This window comes from Littorina saxatilis, linkage group LG16 (genome assembly GCF_037325665.1).
Source record: "Littorina saxatilis isolate snail1 linkage group LG16, US_GU_Lsax_2.0, whole genome shotgun sequence".
NCBI classification, from domain to species: Eukaryota; Metazoa; Mollusca; class Gastropoda; order Littorinimorpha; family Littorinidae; genus Littorina; species Littorina saxatilis.
The window spans coordinates 34,691,005-34,714,405 of record NC_090260.1 but is presented as its reverse complement, the minus strand read 5'-3'; the positions used below and the strand labels follow the sequence as shown (position 1 = coordinate 34,714,405).

General features: G+C 42.2%; 1 protein-coding gene and 1 long non-coding RNA gene across 3 annotated transcripts in view; one reads left to right on the top strand and one right to left on the bottom strand.

Annotated features, from left to right (window-relative positions):
• Window positions 1–21,820, bottom strand: part of LOC138950927 (MYCBP-associated protein-like) — a 71,130-nt gene extending 49,310 nt beyond the window's left edge. The window contains exon 1 of one of the 2 annotated variants that reach the window (XM_070322640.1): window positions 21,549–21,820. Coding sequence is in view for 1 of the 2 variants with exons in the window: in XM_070322642.1 (XP_070178743.1) it covers window positions 21,549–21,603 (55 nt within the window). In the remaining variant the exon portion in view is untranslated. The remainder of the gene's footprint in view (window positions 1–21,548) is intronic. The other variant, XM_070322642.1, reaches the window with a different exon arrangement.
• On the top strand, window positions 1,653–21,242 carry LOC138950935 (uncharacterized). The gene is made up of 4 exons (XR_011450870.1): window positions 1,653–3,057; window positions 17,331–17,515; window positions 20,239–20,281; window positions 21,195–21,242. It is a non-coding gene; the product is annotated as an uncharacterized lncRNA (long non-coding RNA).
• Window positions 21,821–23,401: the final 1,581 nt, after the last annotated feature.

Sequence of the window (23,401 nt, the reverse complement as noted above, 5' to 3'; positions counted from 1 at the left end):
GCTAACCTTAAAGATTCTAGGGCTACCAAAGCTGGTCTCGGTTGTTAAAACGCAGCAGACGCTAAAGAATAGATTTACTTGCTCGGACCACTGAGCAAACAAACACAGATTGTAAGTGTTTCTCCACCCAAGTACTTTTCTGCCTTGTAAAGATATATGGCTCTCAATATTTTTTCTATTGATCACCTACAAAGCCGCCAATTTTCTGAAACGTTACGCCCGAGCAGGATTGTAAACGCCGTTGAAGAAACGATCAAGAAAACTGCGCTTGAATACAAAAACGGCCAGAATAATGTTTAATTGCTACTAATTTTTCAGCTGTGTGCATCATTAGTTTCCAGTCAAACGTGGTTTCCGTTTTTTGTGCAAAACTGTGCCCCCTTACATTTTCGTGTTCTACTCCAATTAATATGTGGGTGTTGCTTGTTTAAAAAAAAAAATTATTTGCGATTTGGGATTTGCTTTCAGTGTGTTTGAATGTGCTTTTGTGAGGTTTTCTTTACTTGTTTTGTTTTCTAATGTCGTGCATACAGCAGACCACATTAACCTATTTGCAGCAGATCTTCCAAAACTGGAGATATGATACATTAATCTATATTTCAAAATATCATTATTTCAAAACCGTGAATTCCATGTCACACGTAAAACATCCTGCAATATTCAACGCGTTTGAACACTTACTTTCCATCTTAAAGTACAGCTTTGCATTGGCGCCTGATAAAAAATAAAATAAAAACACCATTCACATTACGGACACAATTCTGTCAATTGACGATTGAAAGATAAAAGAGTGTAAAATCATGCATTGTCCATCGTATTTTGGAGAATATTTCTCATTGAGAATGATTTATTTATAGTCTAAAGCACAACAACATAAAAATCGCCCAGAATCGAGTTACGCAAAAATTCCAGGACGGCGACAACATGGGAAAGTTTGCCTCAATAAAAGCACGGCTTTTACAACCTACACAAAACCCGACAGATTCAGTCATTTCCGGACTTCGTTCGTCTATATTCACAAAGAAATCCCCACGATGCTCAGAATACAGCCCTGGTGCTGACTTCGTTCTTTGTTTTGTTTGTTTGTTTCCAAGTGATAGGGTGCTCTTATTCCGCGTGAAAGCCAGGCCTGGTATCATGTGTTGAACACAATTGCTGACATGCGAGGGAATGTGCGTACCTTTCAATCAATCAATCAATATAAGGCTTATATCGCGCGTATTACGTGGGTACAGTTCTAAGCGCAGGGATTTTTTTTCTTCAATTTATATTCAAGGCGCAGGGATTTATTTATGCCGTGTGAGATGGAATTTTTTTACACAATACATCACGCATTCACCTTGGCCAGCAGATCGCAGCCATTTCGGTGCATATCCTACTTTTCACGGCCTATTATTCCAAGTCACACGGGTATTTTGGTGGACATTTTTATCTATGCCTATACAATTTTCGTGGGATCTTTAACGTGCACACCCTAATGTAGTGTACACGAAGGGACCTCGGTTTTTCGTCTCATCCGAAAGACTAGCACTTGAACCCACCACCTAGGTTAGGAAAGGGGGGAGAAAATAGCGGCCTGACCCAGGGTCGAACACGCAACCTCTCGATTCCGAGCGCAAGTGCGTTACCACTCGGCCACCCAGTCCCTATCAGATCCACTATCAGCGTGATACGAAACTTGGAGTTTATGAATAGGACTAGATTCGTTCAAAAGGGAGACTTTCTCCAAGCATGTCTCGTATCTGACAGCGATGCCGTTGTGTTCACTCGTCCGTATAGAACCAACCCACGCAGACTGAGCAGAATGAATACACCGAGCCGATTGAAATCAAGTGTGAATCCAGTCCTCCTCGTCAGAAGACACCAAGATGACAACTCAGAGGGCCCCAAAGGGTTTAACATCGTGATCGTGATTGGCGTTTTTTGACCTTTCTGTGACCGTGATTGCCGAAATTTCCATTTCTGTGATCGTGATGGGACTTTGCCCGTGATCCGTGATGACAAAAAAATCAAGTCTCGTGATCGTGATCGTCATTTGTTTTCGTGATCGTGATGGGCATTATTGCAAAGCATTTTATTTTCAACGTACATTTTTCACAGCTGTATCACTCTATGATCCTCTATTCGTCAAGGTGTTTGTGATCGTGAAAAAAAAATCAAGGTAACTGTGATCGTGAAAGCTAAAATGTCCCTTCCCGTGATCGTGATGATACCCCCCCTTTGGGGCCCTCAACTCAGTGAACCGTCAAGACGATTGATGACAAGTGGAATACTTGACCAGTTATGTATCAATGTACAAGAGTCGGATAATGAAGCCATTATAAAATCAGAAAAGAAAAGAACGCCAAGAGTAGACTGGAGCGATGACCACATTGCAAAAGTTTCTGTCTCCACGAGGACATTAACAAAGTGTTCCACTTCTGAACACATTTCTGCAACAAGTTTTGAACCCACCGTGACATAGTACACAGTTCTACTGGCAAAAGTAGTGCACATAATTATGAAACACCAGTATTCGAATGGTAAACACAAGTGTCCATTTGAACAATAGTGTTTTTATGTGTGCTATTTTTCCAGTAGAACTATGTACTATGTCACAATGTGTTCAAAACTTGCAACAAAAATGTGTTCAGAAGTGAAACACTTCTGGTCAGAGTGCAGGCCAGCGACCTGAGAGGATACCAACACAAAGTGTAGGTTTAGTGTCCTTTTGGACTCGCCAGTATAACTTGGAGCTGGAAAACGTATGGAGGGTCACATATCCTGTTTCTAGAGGACAGCACGTTTCGCCCTGCAGTCCGGACTGACAATCTAACAGCGAACGACAAGAAGAAGATATCCTGTTTCTAAAGCTAGAGCAGCAACATAAAGCGAACGAAAGAAAGTGGAGAGTCACGGTTGGCACAAAAATCCATGTCAGTGAATGCTCTTCTCACACTACACTACAGCCAGCTCACTCCTGGCAACATCGTGTTCCGGGTGATGGAAGGATGGCGGCTGTGGCTCTAAGCGTTGCATTATTCTGATGCCGCCAGCCATACTCGGGATAGATACAGGGTGAGTGAAATTATTTCAGTATTAACTATTATAAACTTGTGCAATGTAGTTTCACGTCAGCTTTTATCGAATCTGATTATTCATGAAAATATCTATCTCTTCGACCGATCACTGTTAACCTAATGTAGACAACAAGTTTTCAATGCTTTTTAATTGTAGTCTGTAGGCTATTTTGTGTTTCGTCGTACGTTTTTGCCCCCCATTACATAATAACTAGTTTTAATCGGCCCGTTTAGAACTTGACTCATATTCAAGGATTGGCAACTCTATTCAAAACTACGTTTAGCAGATCCGGCAGAGGCTACGCTCTCATCTCACCGTCGTCCCTCTCTCCCATACGGTCTGCAGTTAAAAAAGTCGATGCACAGGTTTTTCTGGAAGGACTACTTTTAGCACATATGCAAGGTCATGTCAGGAGCTCACCTTTTTTACATGTGACTCTCATCTTTTCTACCTGTGACCGCTCAACTTTGTTTTTACCTGTGACTCTCACCCTTTTTACCCGTGACGCTCATCTTTTCTACCTGTGACCGCTCAACTTTGTTTTTACCTGTGACTCTCACCCTTTTTACATGTGACTCTCATCTTTTCTACCTGTGACCGCTCAACTTTGTTTTTACCTGTGACTCTCACCCTTTTTACCCGTGACGCTCATCTTTTCTACCTGTGACGCTCATCGTTTCTACCTGTGACGCTCATCGTTTCTACCTGTGACGCTCATCGTTTCTACCTGTGACGCTCATCGTTTCTACCTGTGACGCTCATCTTTTCTACCTGTGAGGTTCATCGTTTCTACCTGTGACGCTCATCTTTTCTACCTGTGACGCTCTCCTTTTTTACCTGTGACTCATCTTTTCTACCTGTGACGCTCATCGTTTCTACCTGTGGCGCTCATCGTTTCTACCTGTGACGCTCATCTTTTCTACCTGTGACGCTCCTTTTTTTCTTTTTTTTACATAAGACGCTCACCCTTATTACCCGTGACGCTCACCTTTTGTTTTGCCCGTGACGCTCATCTTTTCTACCTGTGACGCTCACCTTTTTTTTTACATGTGACTCTCATAGTTTCTACCTGTGACTCATCTTTTCTACCTGTAACACTACCATAATCTTTACTACGTACCTGTGACGCTAACCTTTTTTACATGTGACTCATCTTTTCTACCTGTGACTCTCATAGTTTCTACCTGTGACTCTCATCTTTTCTATCTTGTGACGCTCGCCTTTTTTGCCTGTGACTCATCTGTTCTACCTGGGACTCTCATAGTTTCTACTCTTTGACTCTCATCTTTTCTACCTGTGACGCTCTCCTTTTTTACCTGTGACTCATCTTTTCTACCTGTGACTATCATAGTTTCTACTCTTTGACTCCCATCGTTTCTTCCTGTGATTCTCACCTTTTCTTCGCCCCTCCCTCTCAGCAGCGGTCAGTTTGGCCGAGTCGGGGGGGAACATGGAGTGACGACGCCGTGCGCTGGCGCTGGGAGGGGCGGAGTTGTGCTTGACCGCCGCCCCCACCGCGCTAGGGATGGACAGGGTGGTGAGCTGCAGTGACATGCTGCGCTTGGAGCTTCTACTGCTGCTGCTCTTGGCCGTGGTCATTTTCTTTTGCTGATGAGTTTAGATTTGTTTTTGACGGGGGTAAATATGTCTCGTTGAGATATGAGTCAATGTCTGGAGGTTTTTTTCCCCCAAGAGTGTGGATTTTTTTCTTTTGCAGAAATGATTCCTTTTCCTTTTAATCCTCTCTGCTGTATATAGTCTGGTCAAGGATGTTAATTCTGAAACCTACGAAACCGAGTTGTCGTTTCTGTTGATGTTTTTTCTCGAGTCAGACAGACCAAATAACTGTTCTCGACTCTGTTTGCATTGATTAAACAATTTTAAACAAATATCGAAAATTAAAACATAATGTCGAAGTCTTAAGATCACTATTTCACAGTTCGTATCTCAGAGTAACATTACACAGCTTTGCGGGGAGATCAAATTTTGTTCATTGAGTTTTCATCTGCGCGTTTGCCTTTGTTTGTCAGTTACAAAACTACCACTGGAACACACGGCACGCATACGGCATTATGGAATGCAGACAGTTCTGACACTGGAAACTGTAGCCTCTTCAATTCACAGAAATACAACACATCCAGAAATATTTTTTTTACAAAAAAGTCTTTAACGTGCGCACATCCACAACCATGGAACCAGACTGACATAAACACCGTAACTCACGCTATTTGGTACCATCTCAGATTTGGACATGTGCACAAAAAGCTGACTTAAATTTGATGAATCTCCACACATAAAATGGCTTCTTCGTCGACTGGCACCAAGCAAATAACAATGACAGTCCCTAATAGGCTGTGAACCTGTGGGACAGGAACCATCAACAACCTGGCACCAACGACGATCAGCTTCTCGAAATCAAACTGGATACGAAGGAAAATAGCACCCAAAAAATCAGCTTTCTCTGAGGCGCAAGCAGCTTGGAAACTATCCGCCTTTCACGACGGCCAGCACTCGTTTAATTCCTCGTTTCATGATGGCAGCTTCCAACATTTCTCTCGCGAAGCTCAATTATAGCACCACGGGCAATCAGAATACAAACACAATTATTGGCCTCTGAGAATCAAAAACAACTTATTAGCCTCTGAAGAGCACTAACAACTGATTAGCCTCTGAAAAACATAAAACAACTTATGAGCCTCTGAAGAACACAAAACAACGCATTAGCTTCTGAAGATCGAATCTAGCAGTCTGTAGCTACCTCCATCAAAAGGAATTCCAAATTGCCTCGACGCTGACACGCCAAATATTGGCGAGAGAGATTCTAAATATATCGTGAGGGATTGCTGCTGCGTGCGCACACACCACTCATTAATCATCACATCGCAGGGCTTTGAACTTTAACAAATGCTTTGAACATTCTTTGAAGGTATTGAACTTTCTGCCGTGTCCTACTCAGAAGCTTTACATTTGTCTCGCTAGAAACAACGAACATGCTATGATGAAGTGAACAGACGGCTAATACTTTTTTGTTGATGGCATAACCTCATCGTCGCAAGACCGAGTAAGTCTGAAGCTTCAACCAGGCATATTCGTTTAGACATTTTTGTTCTTTAGCACTCGCCCAAATCACCATCAGTAAGCTTCCCTCCCTTCCTCCATCCTAAAAACAAAACTTTACACACAATGGATAGTCGATTTCCTTCGTAGTCTCCTTGTGAAATGGCATTTAAAATAGTTTATAGCACTCCTTTTCCGTCAAAAAAAAAACTGGTTCCAATTTCACATACACGGTCGCACGAACTTCAGGCAAACTCAATGCTCAGAGGAAGCATGCGACTTTCCAGTTCACAAACTCTGCAGCAAATGCCTGAAACGGCCCTGGCCCAGAACTCACGTATTAGACACATGAGAAAAACAGCCCTGCTTTATGCACAACGAGAGGACTGGAATATTGACTGACCACAGAATCAATCTCCGGTCCGGCTTAAAAGGTCCAAAGACCGCTTAATGACCACTGTTAGCCATTAGAGGGTTTGCATTTCCAAGTCAAATTTGTCAAAGGTCCACTTTTTAAGTCAGTAAACTCTTAACCTCGCTCCTTTCAACCTTCGCCGAAATAAAGTCCCTCCTCCCCCTCCTCCTTCTCGAACACAAGTTCCGTTAGGTTAACGTAAAATACAAATAATAACCGCCATTAGTTGTTAGATGGTTTGAATTTCAAAATACTTTTGGTCAAGTGTCCACTTCTTAACTCAGTGAAACCTTACTATCACTCCTTATACTTTTGTAGTACTACCTGAACTCCACCCCCACCCCCAAACCCATCCTCACCAAACACACACACACACACACACACACAAACACACACACACATACACACACACACACACATACACGCACACACACGCACACACACACACACACATACATACACACACACACACACACACACACATTAAGTCCACTTTTGAAGCTAGTAAACTATTTCCCTCGCTCATCCACCCCCATTTTCAAGCATACGGGCAAGTAGACTAAAGATAATGTGTATAAAGATATACACTACAAACAAACAAACAAACAAACAAACAAACAAGCTAAAAGCAAACCCCAAAAATCCTGCCCATGAGTGTGTTATTCACCCTACTCTGAAGGACAAATTTCTTTCCAAACCTAACGAAACACTAACTTTTGGCATACGTAAAGCTTTCTGAGTGTGAAAAGGCTGATATAGATATTGACTCTGTTTGTGACGATCCTTTGACCACAAACACTCCACCCTGGAAATTGGAAAATCCAACCGTAAATTTTTCCCTAACTTCTTTCAAGAAGAATGTAACATCTGACACTGTCTTTCGGCAGCTCTTTTTAGAGCAATGTTCTAAATACAAAGGGTATGAATTTGTCTTCACTTATGGCTCTCTAAAGGATGATTCAGCTGCTGCTGCAGCAGTTTCTAGCAAGAAATTACAACGCCCACTTCAACTTCGGCTTCCTAACGGTTCGTCGGTATATTCGGCGGAACTTAGCGCCATCATTTTGGCGTTGAAATTAATCTATCAATCGACACATTCGTCTTTTCTGATTGTATCGGACTCGCTCTCAGCTCTTGAAGCTATTTCATCCAGAAAGTTCACTCACCCTTTTTTAATCGACATTCACACTAAGCTTATTTCTGATACGAAGGCAAGATTATAAATTTTATATGGGCGCCCAGTCATATGGGCATACAAGGTAACGAAGCTGCTGACAAGGCAGCAAAAAATGCTCTGGAGATGACGGTTCCACCGCTTCCTGAACAATCCGTCCCAAAAATAAACTATACAAGATACGCCCTGGGCTATCAAAGCCCTTGCCTTTGATGGCTTCAAATAGAAAAGAAGAAAGTGTTTTGGCTAGATTACACACTGGTCACACTTATATAACGCATGTTCACCTGCTTAAAAGAGAAGAGGCACCATGGTGCCACGCCTGTGATAATAGCTTTAGTGTGATACATTTTCTCACTGAATGCACTGATCTATATGATTTACGAGTGAAGTATTTTAACACCTCTATTTTGAAACAGATTTTTATGGAGACCAGCTCTACAGCTCTCTTTGGATTTTTAAGAGAGTCTGGCCTCTATTTTAAGATTTGAATTTTAAAGTTCATTGACACGTAGGGTTTCGACTTAACTTTTGTGTTCCCTTCGGGTAACGTTCCTGACTTTGCTTTTTGACTTTGTTTTTTAATATTGGTTTAATTTAAAATGTATGCAATGTTAAACTTGTGGGGTCCTGATTTGGCCTAAATGGTCCGCTGGACCCAAAAAGCAACAGTTAACTAACTAACTAACTAACTAACTAACAAACAAACAAACACTAAATAACAACCATTAGTCGCTACATGTCCACGTTTGTCCAAGTTGTAGACTACATCTTTGAGTCAAAAAAAAAAAAAAAAAAAAAAAAAAAAGAGCAGCCGTTGCCGTTGGCGAGGACAAATCAAACCGACCATACTACCACCACATGAAAATATATTTCACCCTCGGGCAGGGCTTAATTAAAAGGCACACTCCTTGTGAAAACATTGTGGCTGACCGGCTCAGATTACACCAGTCTTTTACGTGGGATAAAACCATGGGAGCTCTTTGAGCACAGTGTGACTTTATTTGTGAATTAATTTCGCAAAAAAACACTAGTGGCGTTTTAAAAAGATAATTGATTCATCCAAACATTCCAACTCACCACAGCAAGCAGTCGGGATGTTGATTTGTTGTATGTGTCCAAGCGGAGGGATGTAAGAGCCTAGGAAGGTCTGGGGCGGTGAGCCCCACTGTTTTCACCAGAAGGAGTGTGCCTTTTAACATGACTGGCGACGTTTCTTTGACGGGACGTTGAACGCGGGTGCTAGCGGCAACTATTCAGCGCAAACAGAACTTCCTTTAACTGTACATAGCTCAACAACGCGTTTGTTACTCTCCTGTCCTGTAATGCTAGTTACTGCATCGGTGAACATTGAAACAAAAATGTCGCTGCTTTATGTACCATGATTGTATTGCTGGACTTCATTTAATAGAGACAGAATGCGAACTTCGGGGCTTAACAATGCGCAAGCTTGGATTTATTAAATAACTTAGCCTACGTCATTCACAGGCCAAGTGTCATTTTACCACCGTGACATACCACCTGCGCCACATTCCATTTTGTCGCCATGCCGTTTTGCCGTCATCCCATTTCGCCGCCATCCCTATTTCGCGACATTTTGGATTGTGGCAAAAATGGGATTTTGCGTAAACGGAATGTCTTCCTAGTTGAATAACGCAGTATATAGTAGTATAGTGAGGCTTGGCAAGAAGAATAAATCAAAAATGGGATGGCGGCCAAATGGGATGGTGTCAAAATAGGATGTCGCGCTATTGTTATGACACGGTAGTAAAATGACGCTTTGCTTGTGAAATGTCGCGACAATGGGATGGGGGCGAAATGGAATGGCGGTGAAACGGCATGGAGGCCAACTGGGATATGGTGTCAAAAGGGGATGTCGCGCTATTGTTATGATATGTTAGTAAAATGACGCTTGGCTTGTGAAATGTCGCGAAAATAGGATGGGGCAAAAAATGGGACGGCGGCAAAATGGGATTGCACCAAAATGGGATGTGGATCTAAATCCACCCCCACCTCTCAGCGTAGAGGCTCTAAACAAGAAAAATTAATAATAATAAAAGGCATGCATTACTTTGTGGAATGCGATATTTTTAAATTTTTACATTTTTACAAATCGCGGTTTTAGGTTCGACGTGATTTGTAAAATGTTTTTACATTTTTACAAATCACGGGTTAACAACACACAATGTTTTTCATGAATTCCCTGCAGATCCGAATAATCCTTAACAAAACACAGTAGGCAAACCTATTACAGCACTAATTTGGAAATATAAATTTGGTTTCGAGCTTGTACAAAAACAATGTTACCAGTTTAATGAAAGAAACAAGATTAAGACTGTTGCGTTGTGGTAGCCTTCGTACTACATTCCATAAAAATTAATATTCTGTTCTTAGAATGGGTAAATCCCATAGTGCAGATTTAACATAGCTCGTATTGTGTTAGAGAAATAGATTTCATTGACCTTTTGTTCTATTCCTGTAACAAACAAAAATATTGGTAAAACAATAACAGAAATTCTATCTTAAAAAAGCAAACAACAATCTAATTTGATTAATTATTCATTGGTATTGTACATAATTCTGAATATTTACACTCAGATAGCAATTACTCTTCTTGTGCTTGCAAAATATGTGTCGGTGTGTATCGATATGGAACTCCATTAGAAACTAGACACATTTTTAGTTACGAAGAAAGGTTTGGGAACATAGAATCAAAGAAAAGAACAAGTTACAGAACGAAAAAGATTGGACCTGATGTCGGAAAAAAACACCCATCCCAAAACAAGCAAACAAAACCACGACGACACTTATCTTAATTCCTGTCCAAAAGTGTTTTTTCCACGTGTATTTTAACAGGAGGTTTGAAGCCCCACACACATATGGGAAAGCCGAGGCTAATAATGGCGGCCACCATGTGCTATGTCCCAAACCCTACTACAAGTCGGGAATAACACATTAAAATACACATATTAATTCGCACGCACATTTACAAACATAAATATTCATTATCACATACACATTCATGCACCTGCCTGCGGGCATATAATGCAATGCATTTCCAAAACTATGATGACATTTGTTTTTCCTCCGATAAGAGAAAAATATTTCTTATATCCGGAGTCTCCCGATAAGAAAAACCTCGAATGTAAGAAAGCAAAAGTAATTTCTCCTGGACACTCTTATAAACCCTTTGTTCTTGACCTCACTAGGTGAAGGGTCATTCGCATCATTACGCACGAATTTGTGTGCATCACAATAATTATCAGTCTAGTGTTTCCTAGTGAATTATATTTATAGAGAAAATCTCGATAGCAATTTCAAGGAAAAGCTACATCCGCCACGAATAATGTAACAATTGTTACATTATTCGTTTTTGTTACATTATTCGTTGTATCACAACCCAAACAGCACACACTTACTCAGCATGGATATGGCTCTGACAGATCCTTTCAGTTTACTCAGCATCGTCGATTCCGTGACGGAGGGTCTTGGCGTGATTTTGGATTTGGCATCAATACGTTGCGCGTTTGAGGAACTTGGCGCTGCTTTTTCACCCTTTGTTGCAACGCCTGCTTTGCTAGCAGAGTTCATATTGGTCTTTGTGTGAGATGTTGGTCACTGGTATTGTCTTAGTTACGCAGAAATTCCTCACCCGAAAGCAGTGTATGGCTGCCTAAATGGCGGGGTAAAAACGGTCATACACTTTAACGAAACAGTGGGAGTTTCAGCCCTTGAACGAAGAAGAAGAAGAAGAAGACACCGACATTCCAAGAGAAACTGTTGATTGATTCGCTGTGGTTTTCATCATAATATCCTTGAACTGAACATTTGTTTTGAGTCGAAAATCACACATGTATTCAGTCATGAAAAGCTTTATCCAAACATATATCCTGGATGATATAATTAAGCAATCCGTTTTGCTGGAAAAGCTCAGGAAGTGTCGCTGAAGAGTATGTCCTGAACGATTCCAGAATACTCTTACTGGTGGAGAAATAAAACTGACGATGGTATTTCGGTTTTAGTCCACACCATCGCGTGAAGAATCTTTGTGTAGGTGTGTGTGTCGAAAATGCTTTGGTAATGTTAATAGCAGTACTTTTGTCTCTCCCTTTAGTCCAGTACTTTGTGAACACCGTCAAACTTATTTGGAGTAGGCACAAATTAAGCGACTGCACGTTACTCATGTTTAGACTGGTTTTAGAAAATGAACTCTCCTGTCTGGACTGGTACCAGAAAAAGCACCTCTCGTATTCCGGTAGGTTTAAAAAATTAACTCTGATTTTCCAGACTGGCTTTATGAAATGCTCGGTGCTTTTGCATGCAGACACTAACTTTTCAGGGAAGAGTACACTAACACAAACTCTGATCAAGTATCGGTCCACCGCTAGCCCTCGTCTAAGCCAAAATGGTTTTTGGTCCCTTTTGAACTGTGTTACATGTAATAGTATAGCACGCTGAAGTCCAGCCAAATGTGATACACCATCACCGAAACTAACATTGTTTGATCGATTCAACAGTGTTCCTCTTTACAGTAAAAGCTACGCAGAAATAGGCACCCCCAATGGTTTTTGTTCCAGAATGTTCTCCAAGAAGATTTGAATAAGTTCTTCGTGAAGGCAAAGCATACACACACTGTCATCGAAACTAAATCCCTGCAGACTGATCAACACCAAATACTTGCACTGGTTTCACATTGTTTCTCTTCACGGTTTGTTTGTTTGTTTGTTTGTTTGTTTGCTTAACGCCCAGCCGACCACGAAGGACCATATCAGGGCGGTGCTGCTTTGACATATAACGTGCGCCACACACAAGACAGAAGTCGCAGCACAGGCTTCATGTCTCACCCAGTCACATTATTCTGACACCGGACCAACCAGTCCTAGCACTAACCCCATAATGCCAGACGCCAGGCGGAGCAGCCACTAGATTGCCAATTTTAAAGTCTTAGGTATGACCCGGCCGGGGTTCGAACCCACGACCTCCCGATCACGGGGCGGACGCCTTACCACTAGGCCAACCGTGCCGGTTTTCTCTTCACGGTAAAAGCTACACATTAACTGTCGCCATATCGGTACCGGGTCTTCTACACCCTTCCCTAAGAAGATTTTGATATACACACACTGTCATCGAAACTAAATCCATGCAAACTACAGGAACACAAACCAAAATAACTTTACTGGTTCCACTTTATTTTTCATCACAGTTAAAGCTACACATTAACTGTCGCCATGTAGGTATTGGGTCCAGACCCTTCCCTAAGAAGATTCTGATTTAAGCTATCCGCTTGGCAAAGCATACACAAACTGTCATCGAAACTAAAAATCCATGCAGACTGCAAGCCTTGCAGACTAAACAAAACCAAAAACCTGCAGTGCACTGGTTCCAAATTATTACTCTTCACGGCAAAAGCTTCACATTACCGACGCCAATTGGGACTAGTCCGACCTTTCTCCGAGAAGATTTTGATAAGCTGTTCGCTTGGCAAATCACACACTTGTCATAAAGGAAAGGTTAAGACAGGTACCGTATATATAAGCTGCTAATGTTTCAAGACCTGCTGTTTCAGATCAATTAACAGATTGCATTTGTTTATTTGTGTTTATTTGGTGTTTAACGTCGTTTTCAACCACGAAGGTTATATCGCGACGGGGGAAGGGGGGAGATGGGATAGGGCCACTTGTCAATTGTTTCTTGTTCACAAAAGCACTAATCAAAAATTTGCTCCAGGGGCTTGCAACGTAGTACAATATATGACCTAACTGGGAGAATGCAAGTTTCCAGTACAAAGGACTTAACATTTCTTACATATACTGCTTGACTAAAATCTTTACAAAAATTGACTATATTCTATACAAGAAACACTTAACAAGGGTAAAAGGAGAAACAGAATCCGTTAGTCGCCTCTTACGACATGCTGGGGAGCATCGGGTAAATTCTTCCCGCTAACCCGCGGGGGGTAACAGATTGCATGCTTCAACGCGTTCATGCAGCATGGCCACTCAGAGCGAGAGAGAGAGAGAGAGAGAGAGAGAGAGAGAGAGAGAGAGAGAGAGAGAGAGAGAGAGAGAGAGAGAGAGAGAGAGATAAATGCTTGGATTAACGAAGCAAAGACTGTCAGTGTAAGTATCTTTATCAGAAATGTCCAAAGTTGTCTGCCAAAAAGGCCAAGGCAGACAAACTGAATATGCATATGCCAAACAACGGACTACCGAATTTAAACTCTCATTTCGTAACTGTGAAGAACTTGAATGTGCTATGCACAACCATTGCATTGTAGTATCAAAGAGTCTTCAGATAACTATTTTTTGTTTTCTTTGAAACCAAAGAAACTAAAAAAGGTTCAAGGCAGATTATCGCAGCTGATTCTCTCAAAACAGTCTCCTCTTGGACAGACCCGTTTCCCCTTCACAACAGAAGCGGCGCCCCAATCAAAGTGTCCTCATATAATTATAATCACACTGAATGAATCTTTTAAAGAGACTGACCAACTTTATCCTTTCGGAGAGAGAATGTTCTGTGCACAACAGAAGCAGCACCCCATCAAAGTGTCCTCAAACATATTAGATAATCTGTTCAACGACACTTTATCGAAGCTGAATATCTCAATGAGTCAAAGCATTCTCCTCCTTGGAAGACACATTTCTTAAGTAGTAACATTTTACAATCAAATTGTACTCACATAATTATAATCACTCTTTTTTACCCCATGAAACCAGGCAAACTAAATCTCTTCAACGACACTCTATCGAAGCTGAATTTCTCGACGATTCTAGCGTTCTTCCACTGAACAGACACATTCCCCGTGCACAACAGAAGTAGCTTAGAGTCAAAGTGTTTTCAAAAACACTTCTGTTCTTTCCGCCTCTTTGCAACCAAACAAACTTCCCGCGTTCAAAAACAGATGATCTAATTTAAATCACTCAAGGAGTTGAAAATAGTCCTTTTGGGCAGATGCTTTTTCTATGCACAGTATTATAAATACGTTCTCTGAAATAAAATTAATCTTTCTTTTCTCTTTGAAACCAAACTGATAAACTTATATCTTCTTCTTCTTCTTCTTCTTAATATCTTCTTCTTCTTCTTCTTTTTCTTCTTCTGCTTCTTCTTCTCTTTCTTCTTTTTTTTCAGCGTTCAACAGTTGTGTCTCATAGTCTGTTCTGAACAGACAAATCTGGCACGATTCTCCCACAGTTCCTCACAATTTCGAATGTTGGGTAGTACTCTACTGTTCAACAAAAAACTATCGAATCTATCTCTCAATGAGTCAAACATACTCCTCTTGGAGATACACGTCCTCTATGCACAGCAGAGGTGGCTTAATATCCAAGTTCTCTCTGTAGTACTGATACACAACATAACGAATCGTCCACAGACACCAAAGAGAGAGAGAGAGATTATGAGGGCTAACCCGACGATGAAGAGATAGGCCAAGTACCCTCGGCGTACAATGATGTTTGTTGACCTGTCGTGTTCACCGATTGTGAGCTCCTGAGGACAACCAATCGGGAGACTAGTGCACACTCGTTAATGAACGGTTGATAGCTTTGTGTCGTTGGCGCCAACAGCCCCCCCCCTCCCCCATCACGCCCCCCTCCCCCATCACGCCCCCCCCCCCCCCCCATCCTACTCACGCACCCCTATGGTCTCATCATATTCCCGTAGATTCCCACCCCCACCCCCAACCCCGCCCCGCCCCGCCCCGCCCCGCCCCGCCCCGCCCCGCCCACTCATACTTCTTCTGTCATCGTTGTTTCTGTTTTCTTCCTCTAATGATATCAATTTATGGGGGGAAATCCTCAATAAAACAACAGCATAGTAATAAGATTTGCTCTTTCTTTGCAGTCATAAGAGAGAGAGAGAGAGAGACAGAGAGACAGAGACAGAGACAGAGAGACAGAGAGAATTAGAGAGACACAGAGAGAGAGAGAGAGAGATAGAGACAGAGAGAGAGAGATAGAGACAGAGAGACACAGAGAGAGACAGAGATAGAGAGAGAGATAGAGACATAGAGAGAAACAGAGAGAGAGAGAGAGAGGGAGAGAGACAGAGACAGAGAGAGATGGTGGGTGGAGAGACGGGGTGGCGGAGACTTTGCACATTACAGTTGACACCAATCCGCCCCCTCCCTTCTTCATTACACTCAACATTCTTCACCACCGCTCCTCCCGCCCAGCTCCTGTCAACTGATTGCCAATCATCTGCTCTTCTGTCCAAACCCGATCCTTGTAATCCGACCTCTACGCTGCCTTTAACCCCAACCCCACCCTTCTCCCTCCCAGTGTTGTTCACATACCTCAGTCTTAGGTCACTGACGCACTTTTTTTTCAATCTGACGCATTGGTCTGACCCCTGGTCGGTCGACTGTCCCATAGTTTTGGCATGTATGAGGTCCTCTGACCATCTCTTCGTCTAATAAGTGGATAAATCAGGATATTTGGACCAATACATATTTTAATCAAGGTCCATCTGACCCTTTTTTCCTCTAGCTGAACCACACACAAACAGTTCTATTTGTGAAAACAGCTCCCATTATCAGATAAGGACTTCCGCCGATATGCATTTTTATTTCAGTTTATCCTTTACTATATCTTCTTTTTTTAAGCACAAGGCGACACTGCCGCCCTTCCTACTAAGAGTGACAGCTCAATTTACTTAACTCATTCCCACACAATCCACTAATGAACAGTGTTTAGAATCATTGCCATCATTTCCCCTGGCTTGTCTCTTTACCTGAGAATAAAACGAAGCTTGAACTGTTCCTTAAACCTCTCTCGTTCACTAATGAATATCACCACAATAATCTCCCCCCCTCCCCACACACACACACACACAACCAACATTCCCGTTCCTTTCCCTTCTCCCTCCAACTTCAACCCCACACACACACACACACACACATCTCCAGTGGCTAATGAACAGTTTTACAGATCCGACATCTTGCAAATCCCATATAGGCCTACCCACAATTGAATCGGCGAGCATCCAAGATACCAAAACTCACAAATCATATACACAATGGAATCGGCGAGCAGTCCAATATAACATATGACAAATCCGACACCAGCACTGTTAGCAAATAGCTAGGGGTGGTGATGGACACACGTTTCATGGGGTAATTAACTGTCGTGGACCTTCTGCTGGGGGCTTTGTAGCGGCGGGTCTGTGCAGGTGAGGCCTATCAACGCCAGAGACTCTCGCATGAGTTTGCTTGTGTGTTTGTTTGGACTCTTGAGATCGAAGATACAAGGCTTAACTGAGCTAAGTTCATTTCAGTGTTTGTTTGTTTGGACTCTTTGTGGCAATCTTGAGATCGAAGATACAAGGCCTAACTGAGCTAAGTTCATTTTAGTGTGTATTTGTTTGTTTGTTTGTTTGGACTCTCGCCATCGTGAAGGAGACGCAAAGCTAAGTTCATTTTCTGTTCATTATCTCATAATTATTCTTTTTACGTCCCCTTTTAAGATGTTATAGTAAGTGTTTCGTTGTGTCTATAATGTAGCGGTCAAATAATTCAACCTTTCTTAGTCATTTGTCTGTTGGTTGGTTGGTTGGTGGTTTGTGTGTTTTCTTGCCTTTTAGGTGTGGTAATAACTGCATAACCGAAAGACACTTTTTCCGTTGCAGCTTTAGAGACTCAGAGACAGTGCCCATCCAACATGTGATGGTGACCCCAAGCAGGCCAGAGAGACAGCCCAGGATGACCGGCGTGAAAGAAGGGACTGGCCTCAGCATTGCTTAACTCTTGGAAGACAACTCACACAACTCGTTCGTCTCGGCTAGCTTGCCAGCTTGTCTCGCCACAGGGAAACGTACGTCTGCTCTTTCAATCAACTTTTTACTTTTCTTTGATAGTTTAGTTCCCTTCATCATTATTTCTTCGTTTTATCAATGCAAAGCAAGAATTACAAATCGTGAATATGTGCAAGTACAGACACCACATTGGGAGTTTTGAACGGGCAAGTATTTCATCTGTTTAAAATAAGCTTTTTCGTTAATTATCTAAGAAAGTTATTTTATCATTCTTTCACTCAGCTTTCTATTCCAAAGCGTGTTTACGAACTTGATTCTGTATAATGTATTGCTCATTTTGTTGCGTTCTGCCCTCCCTTAATATAAAAATGAAAGGGTTAGGGGGTTATCCCAAAGAAACGTTTAACAGATACTCTCTCTCTCTCTCTCTCTCTCTCTCTCTCTCTCTCTCTCTCTCTCTCTCTCTCTCTCTCTCTCTCTCTCTCTCTCTCTCTCTCTCTCTCTCTCTCTCTCTCTCTCTCTCTCTCTCTCTCTCTCTCTCTCTCTCTCTCTCTCTCTCTCTCTCTCTCTCTCCTTTTCCTTGCTCTTTCATTTATTCATTCTCTTTTCAAGTCGACTCTGGGGTTTGACCTGTGGTTGGAGAGTAAAGCAATCAATCGCCCTCATAGCAGTTAAAGTCAACATTCCGCGCACTACACAAAATTTAGACACCCAAACAACATTGATCCTCTTCTACCCATATCCATGATCCACCTTAATTAACACTCAGAAAAAGAATTAAACCCGTAAAAATGAAGAAAAACTATTTTGGCAAAAAGGTTTTTTTTCTCTAATCAAGGTTGTTTGTTGTCACACAAATAAATTACTTTGCACTGCTTCAAAGCTCAGCACACAGTGTGTTCATTCAATGACTGCGCATGTCTTAGAGTGTAATTTTTCTTCTCTTTTCATCTTAAAGTTAATGACGTGAGACCAGTGATTACTTCTTTCTGACAAGTGACTAGCGCGGCTTTGTTCTTTTTTTAAACTCCCCTAGAAGTACACACACACACACACACACACACACACACACACACACACACACACACACACATTTGCTATGGCATACCTCTTAGTACCAAAGCTCTCTTATTACAACAAATAACTACCCACTGTACAAATGGATGGGGTCTTGTCAGTGATAAAGGGGTACCTTAATATCCGAATTAAAGAGACTAATGGTTGGTGTCTGCGAAACCCCAAATTATATTACCTCTATGATTAAGGGGTTTGGATAGTAATCTTATATCAGAAGATATATCATTGTACTTTTGTGGGAATATGCACACACCCCCCCCCCCCCCCCAACCTTCTCTCTCCTACCCCCGCACACACACACACACACATACACACACACACACACAAACACACAAACACAAAAACACACACACACATTTTTACGACCGACTCAAAATCAACACATCCTTGTAATCAAGAGATTTGGACAGAGACATGATAGCAACACATCAAGATCATTTATACCCCTCTAACTCTTGTGCCATGTCTCTCCCTGTTTGCTGATTCACCCATTAAAGCAAATGTCAGTTTTTCTGGTTCCCAGACCAACCGTACTTTCCCTCCTAACTTCAATTTCTTTTCTTTTTTTTTACGACCCTTCAAACAAAAATTAGATATAAACTTAATTTTTGCACTAACCGCCAATCAAAAAAAACAAAAAACACATGAGCTGACTTAAAAAAAAGAGACGACTGAGTTTGATAAACAAACAAATTAAAAATCCCTAACCTGCCGACCCTAATATCTTCAGTTATTGGAAACCAACCGGTATGTCACTTTTGTGCTGCGCAAGCATGCACACACACACACACACACATGAACACACTCTTTCCTTCACCTCTTTAAATCCCTCGTATTCACCATTCCTTTAACTCTTTTTCCTGTGCAGCTACCTATTCATGTATGCCTTCACAACTTTTGGCCTGAGTTTATACAATACACCAACCCCTCAATAAACACTCAAATTATACATTCCCAGAAAAGACTGAGCTTTACAAAAGCATGCACTATTTGTGCATGCACGCACCCACACACACACACACACACACACACGCACGTTCATGCTTGCACACACATGCTCACACACACGCACTCACACATGCACACAAACCCACACATGCATACACACACAGACACACACACACACACACACACACACACATACACACATAAACTAACGCATCGGCAAACAATTATCTAAAGCATATTCTATGATCTTTAGTTAAGGCCTACCATGTGATCAGTCAGGTTAATTATGTACCACTGGTTTCCAACCAGACCCAAACAATAAGAGCAGGAATCATCTTGTGGCAGAAAACTACAGGTCAAGTTGCAAGGCTATTGTGAACATGTACAGACCCATTAGAGTGGGACTCCCCACCCCCCATACCCCAATATCAGACTGTCAATCCTTTCTGAGAGGTGCACACTGTGGTGTTAGGGGGGGGGGGATACTGTCTCTGAGTCTGCACAGCCCCGGCCTCGAATCCATGACCCTATGATCATAAGTCCAGCACTCTACCACCAAAGCTCCCACCCCCCCACCCCCCCCCCCCCCCCAGGACTGTACTGTAATTGTGAAAATTCACGCACCCATTATTTTCAGTTCCTGCTTGGCCCTAGTGCTTAGCCCTACACCCTGTTGTTGCCACCTGGTGTATTGGAAGGGGTCAATATGATTTATAGCATACAATAACAGTGATAAGTGCAATTTAACTTTCTGCAGATTGGAAACTGAGTTTATAACTTCCCTGGTTCCTTGGGGACAGGTAAGTGATAAAGTGAGTTAGTACGCACCTGAATGAAAATGGTGTCTGCTGTGTGAAATAATTAGAAAACAAGAGTGGTAAGTTCTGGCTGTGCGACATATTAATGCTGTCTTGTTTTGTCTTTTTGTTTTGTTTTGTTGCTATTTGAAGATAATGTGTGCTATGTATACATACTACTTAGAACACACTCTAGCTTTCATTGCAAATAACTTGAAATTTGATAAAAGATGGGAATTCAGTAACATAATTAAGACATGATTGTCCATTAGCTTGAAGTATAAGTAAGGAGCATGCATGTGCACACACACACACACACACACACAAACACACACACACACATGTTATCTAGAGTGTGTGTGTGTGTGGGGGGGGGGGAGTTCCCTTGCATTTCAAATTTTCCGCACAATATCAGAGCTATAATGCAATGAACCCAACTAAAATAAATCAGCGGCCGGCATTTCATTGAACAACTTGAAGAATTGCATTGAGTCCGTGATGGGGCCAGCTGTTCTCTCAAATGATATTTTTTCAGCTGGTTAACTGATGAAGTAGAACATTTTTCTCATTATGAATAATATATTGTTCTCTTACACGTTGTATTGATGAACAGTGTGTGTGTATGTGTGTGTAGTACATTTGTTATTCTCTTATTTTAAATCAATAAAAAATGGAAAGTATGTGTTCATGATGTGTATTCGTGTGTGTGTGTGTGTGTGAGAGTATGTGTGTATTAAATTTGTTGTTTTCTTAGGATCAATAACAAATGTAAAGTATGTGTACATGATGTGTGTGTGTGGGGGGGGGGGGGGGTGAGTGTGTGTGTGAAGTGCATTGCAGTGTATATGTGCGTGCATGTAAAATCCTATTAAAAATAATTCACAATGTTAATAATCCACAAATGACTGTGTTTCAGCTCAGAAATATACACACGGGACAGTAAACACCTCTCGGAACAGCTGACAAGAAAGGACACCATTATTCCGAGAGTCGCTTTTCACACCTTCCCATACAACCCCCTGTACACTATAAACCCTTTCACACAACAGAATCAACAAGCGCGGTGGGTTATGATTACCAAACCGATCAGTTATGAAGACCCAGTGGGTTGAAGTACCCCCCCCCCCCTCCTCTTCAAACCCCACAAAAATTCTGTTAGTTAAGCTAAAAATGTTGACTTTGTCTGACCACTCGAGAGCTAGTCGAGGGTCGCTCGACGAAAAACAATGGAGGATCGAGACATTGAGAAAAGAAACAAAAGGAAACGAACCCGACGACTTCGGCCGGTCTTTCTTCCCCTGCTTCACGTTGAGTTTGCTGCTCATGTCGGCTGGTGAGGATAGTGTTCTGTAACTGACAGGTCGAATTAGGCTTCTTTTGTTTTCTTCCAATGTTCGTTGTCCTGATTTTTGCTTACTTAGGCGGCCATGTTGCTTCCTAGCAACTAGGGGTTATTTCCCTTGATTTCGAGATAAGCTTGCCAGAGTTGCTTCCCTTCAACGACAGAGTTTGTCTGTCTGTCTGTCTGTGAATGTCTCTCTCTCTCTCTCTCTCTCTCTCTCTCTCTCTCTCTCTCTCTCTCTCTCTCTCTCTCTCTCTCTCTGTCTCTCTTATACAGAAAAAGGTCAAAAATGTATGTGCTGTTGCTTCATGGATTTTTCACTTAAAGGCATACTAACTGAACGCACTCCCGTGTTTACAAAGTGTAGTTTGCCCACAATCGATGTCAAACGCACCATAAGAGAGGGCCCCAAAGGGTTTAAAATCGTGATCGTGATTGGTGTTTTTTGACCTTTCTGTGACCGTGATTGCCGAAATTTCCATTTCTGTGATCGTGATGGGACTTTGCCCGTGATCCGTGATGACCAAAAAATCAAGTCTCGTGATCGTGATTGTCATTTGTTTTCGTGATCGTGATGGGCATTATTGCAAAGCATTTTATTTTCAACGTACATTTTTCACAGCTGTATCACTCTATGAGTATGATCCTCTATTCGTCAAGGAGCTAATCCCGATTGAAGGGAAGCAACAACACATTCAGAAATATGATTTTGACAGCGATTGCTTCCCTTTAAGAGAACCAATCACACAAAAAAGAGATCCAATCAGAAGGCGAATTGTAAAAGTCTGCCAAACTTCATCCAATGGAAGGGCTTCGTGCTAAAGTTTTGAGTGCATTCAGTCAAATTCGAATTCGAAGATCAAATATGGCGTGCAGCGGTACTGTCATCCAACTTCTGTTATATTTTGTGGATTCAAGCCAGACCAAAGCAGGCGGCGAGAATGCCTTCCTTGGTGGAAAGGTCAGGCTACGGGTCCGTCTTTCCGAAGACGAAATGTCAAGGTATGTCATCTTTCAGGGCCGGCCTAGGTAAGTACTAGGGGGGGGGGGGGGGGGTTACAGACGAGGGTCCAGGGGGCAAAGCCCCTTGGTGGGGGTCAGTCCAGGGGGCGAAGCCCCCTTGGTGGGGCCCCCTTGAAGCTGAACGTTTTTTGATGTTTCTGGAGGGAAAGGAAGCCTCTCCTTGAACGAAAAAGGTAAATTTGACAGCAAGCTGTATAGGCAATGAAGAAGAATTGAGATTGTAGGGACTCATACTTTTCATCACAAAAATCGTTGAAGAAAAATGTCTTTCGAAAGGGGGTGAGAGGTGCGATTTCTCCTCGGATTTCATGATGATCCAGATGCAACCCCCCCCTCCCTCCCCCACACACAAAAAAAGCGTTTGGGAGGTACATGCTTAAGCTAGGGGGGGGGGGGGCGTTGCGCAACCCCTGTAACCCCCCCCCCCCCTAGTCCGGCCCTGTCTATGTTGCTCTATGACTGTTCTGAATGTAGGCAAAGATCTTGAAATTTGTTCAAGATCTTTGAGTTTGATTGAGATCATTGACATTGTCGACATTGCCACGTCCGGCTGTCACTCGCTCAGTGTGACCTCGACTGGCTCGAGTCTGATCGAGTCTGCGTGTAGCCAAAACCGAAACTAGAAATGTGTTTTTCATCCCAGCAACGTGGACACGCTTGGCATAGATTCTAATTGTCGCTTCTTTGCATTAAGCTTGGATTTATTTTAGCGCCTGTAAACTTATCAACAATGGGTTAAATTCAGGAACTATGGCGGG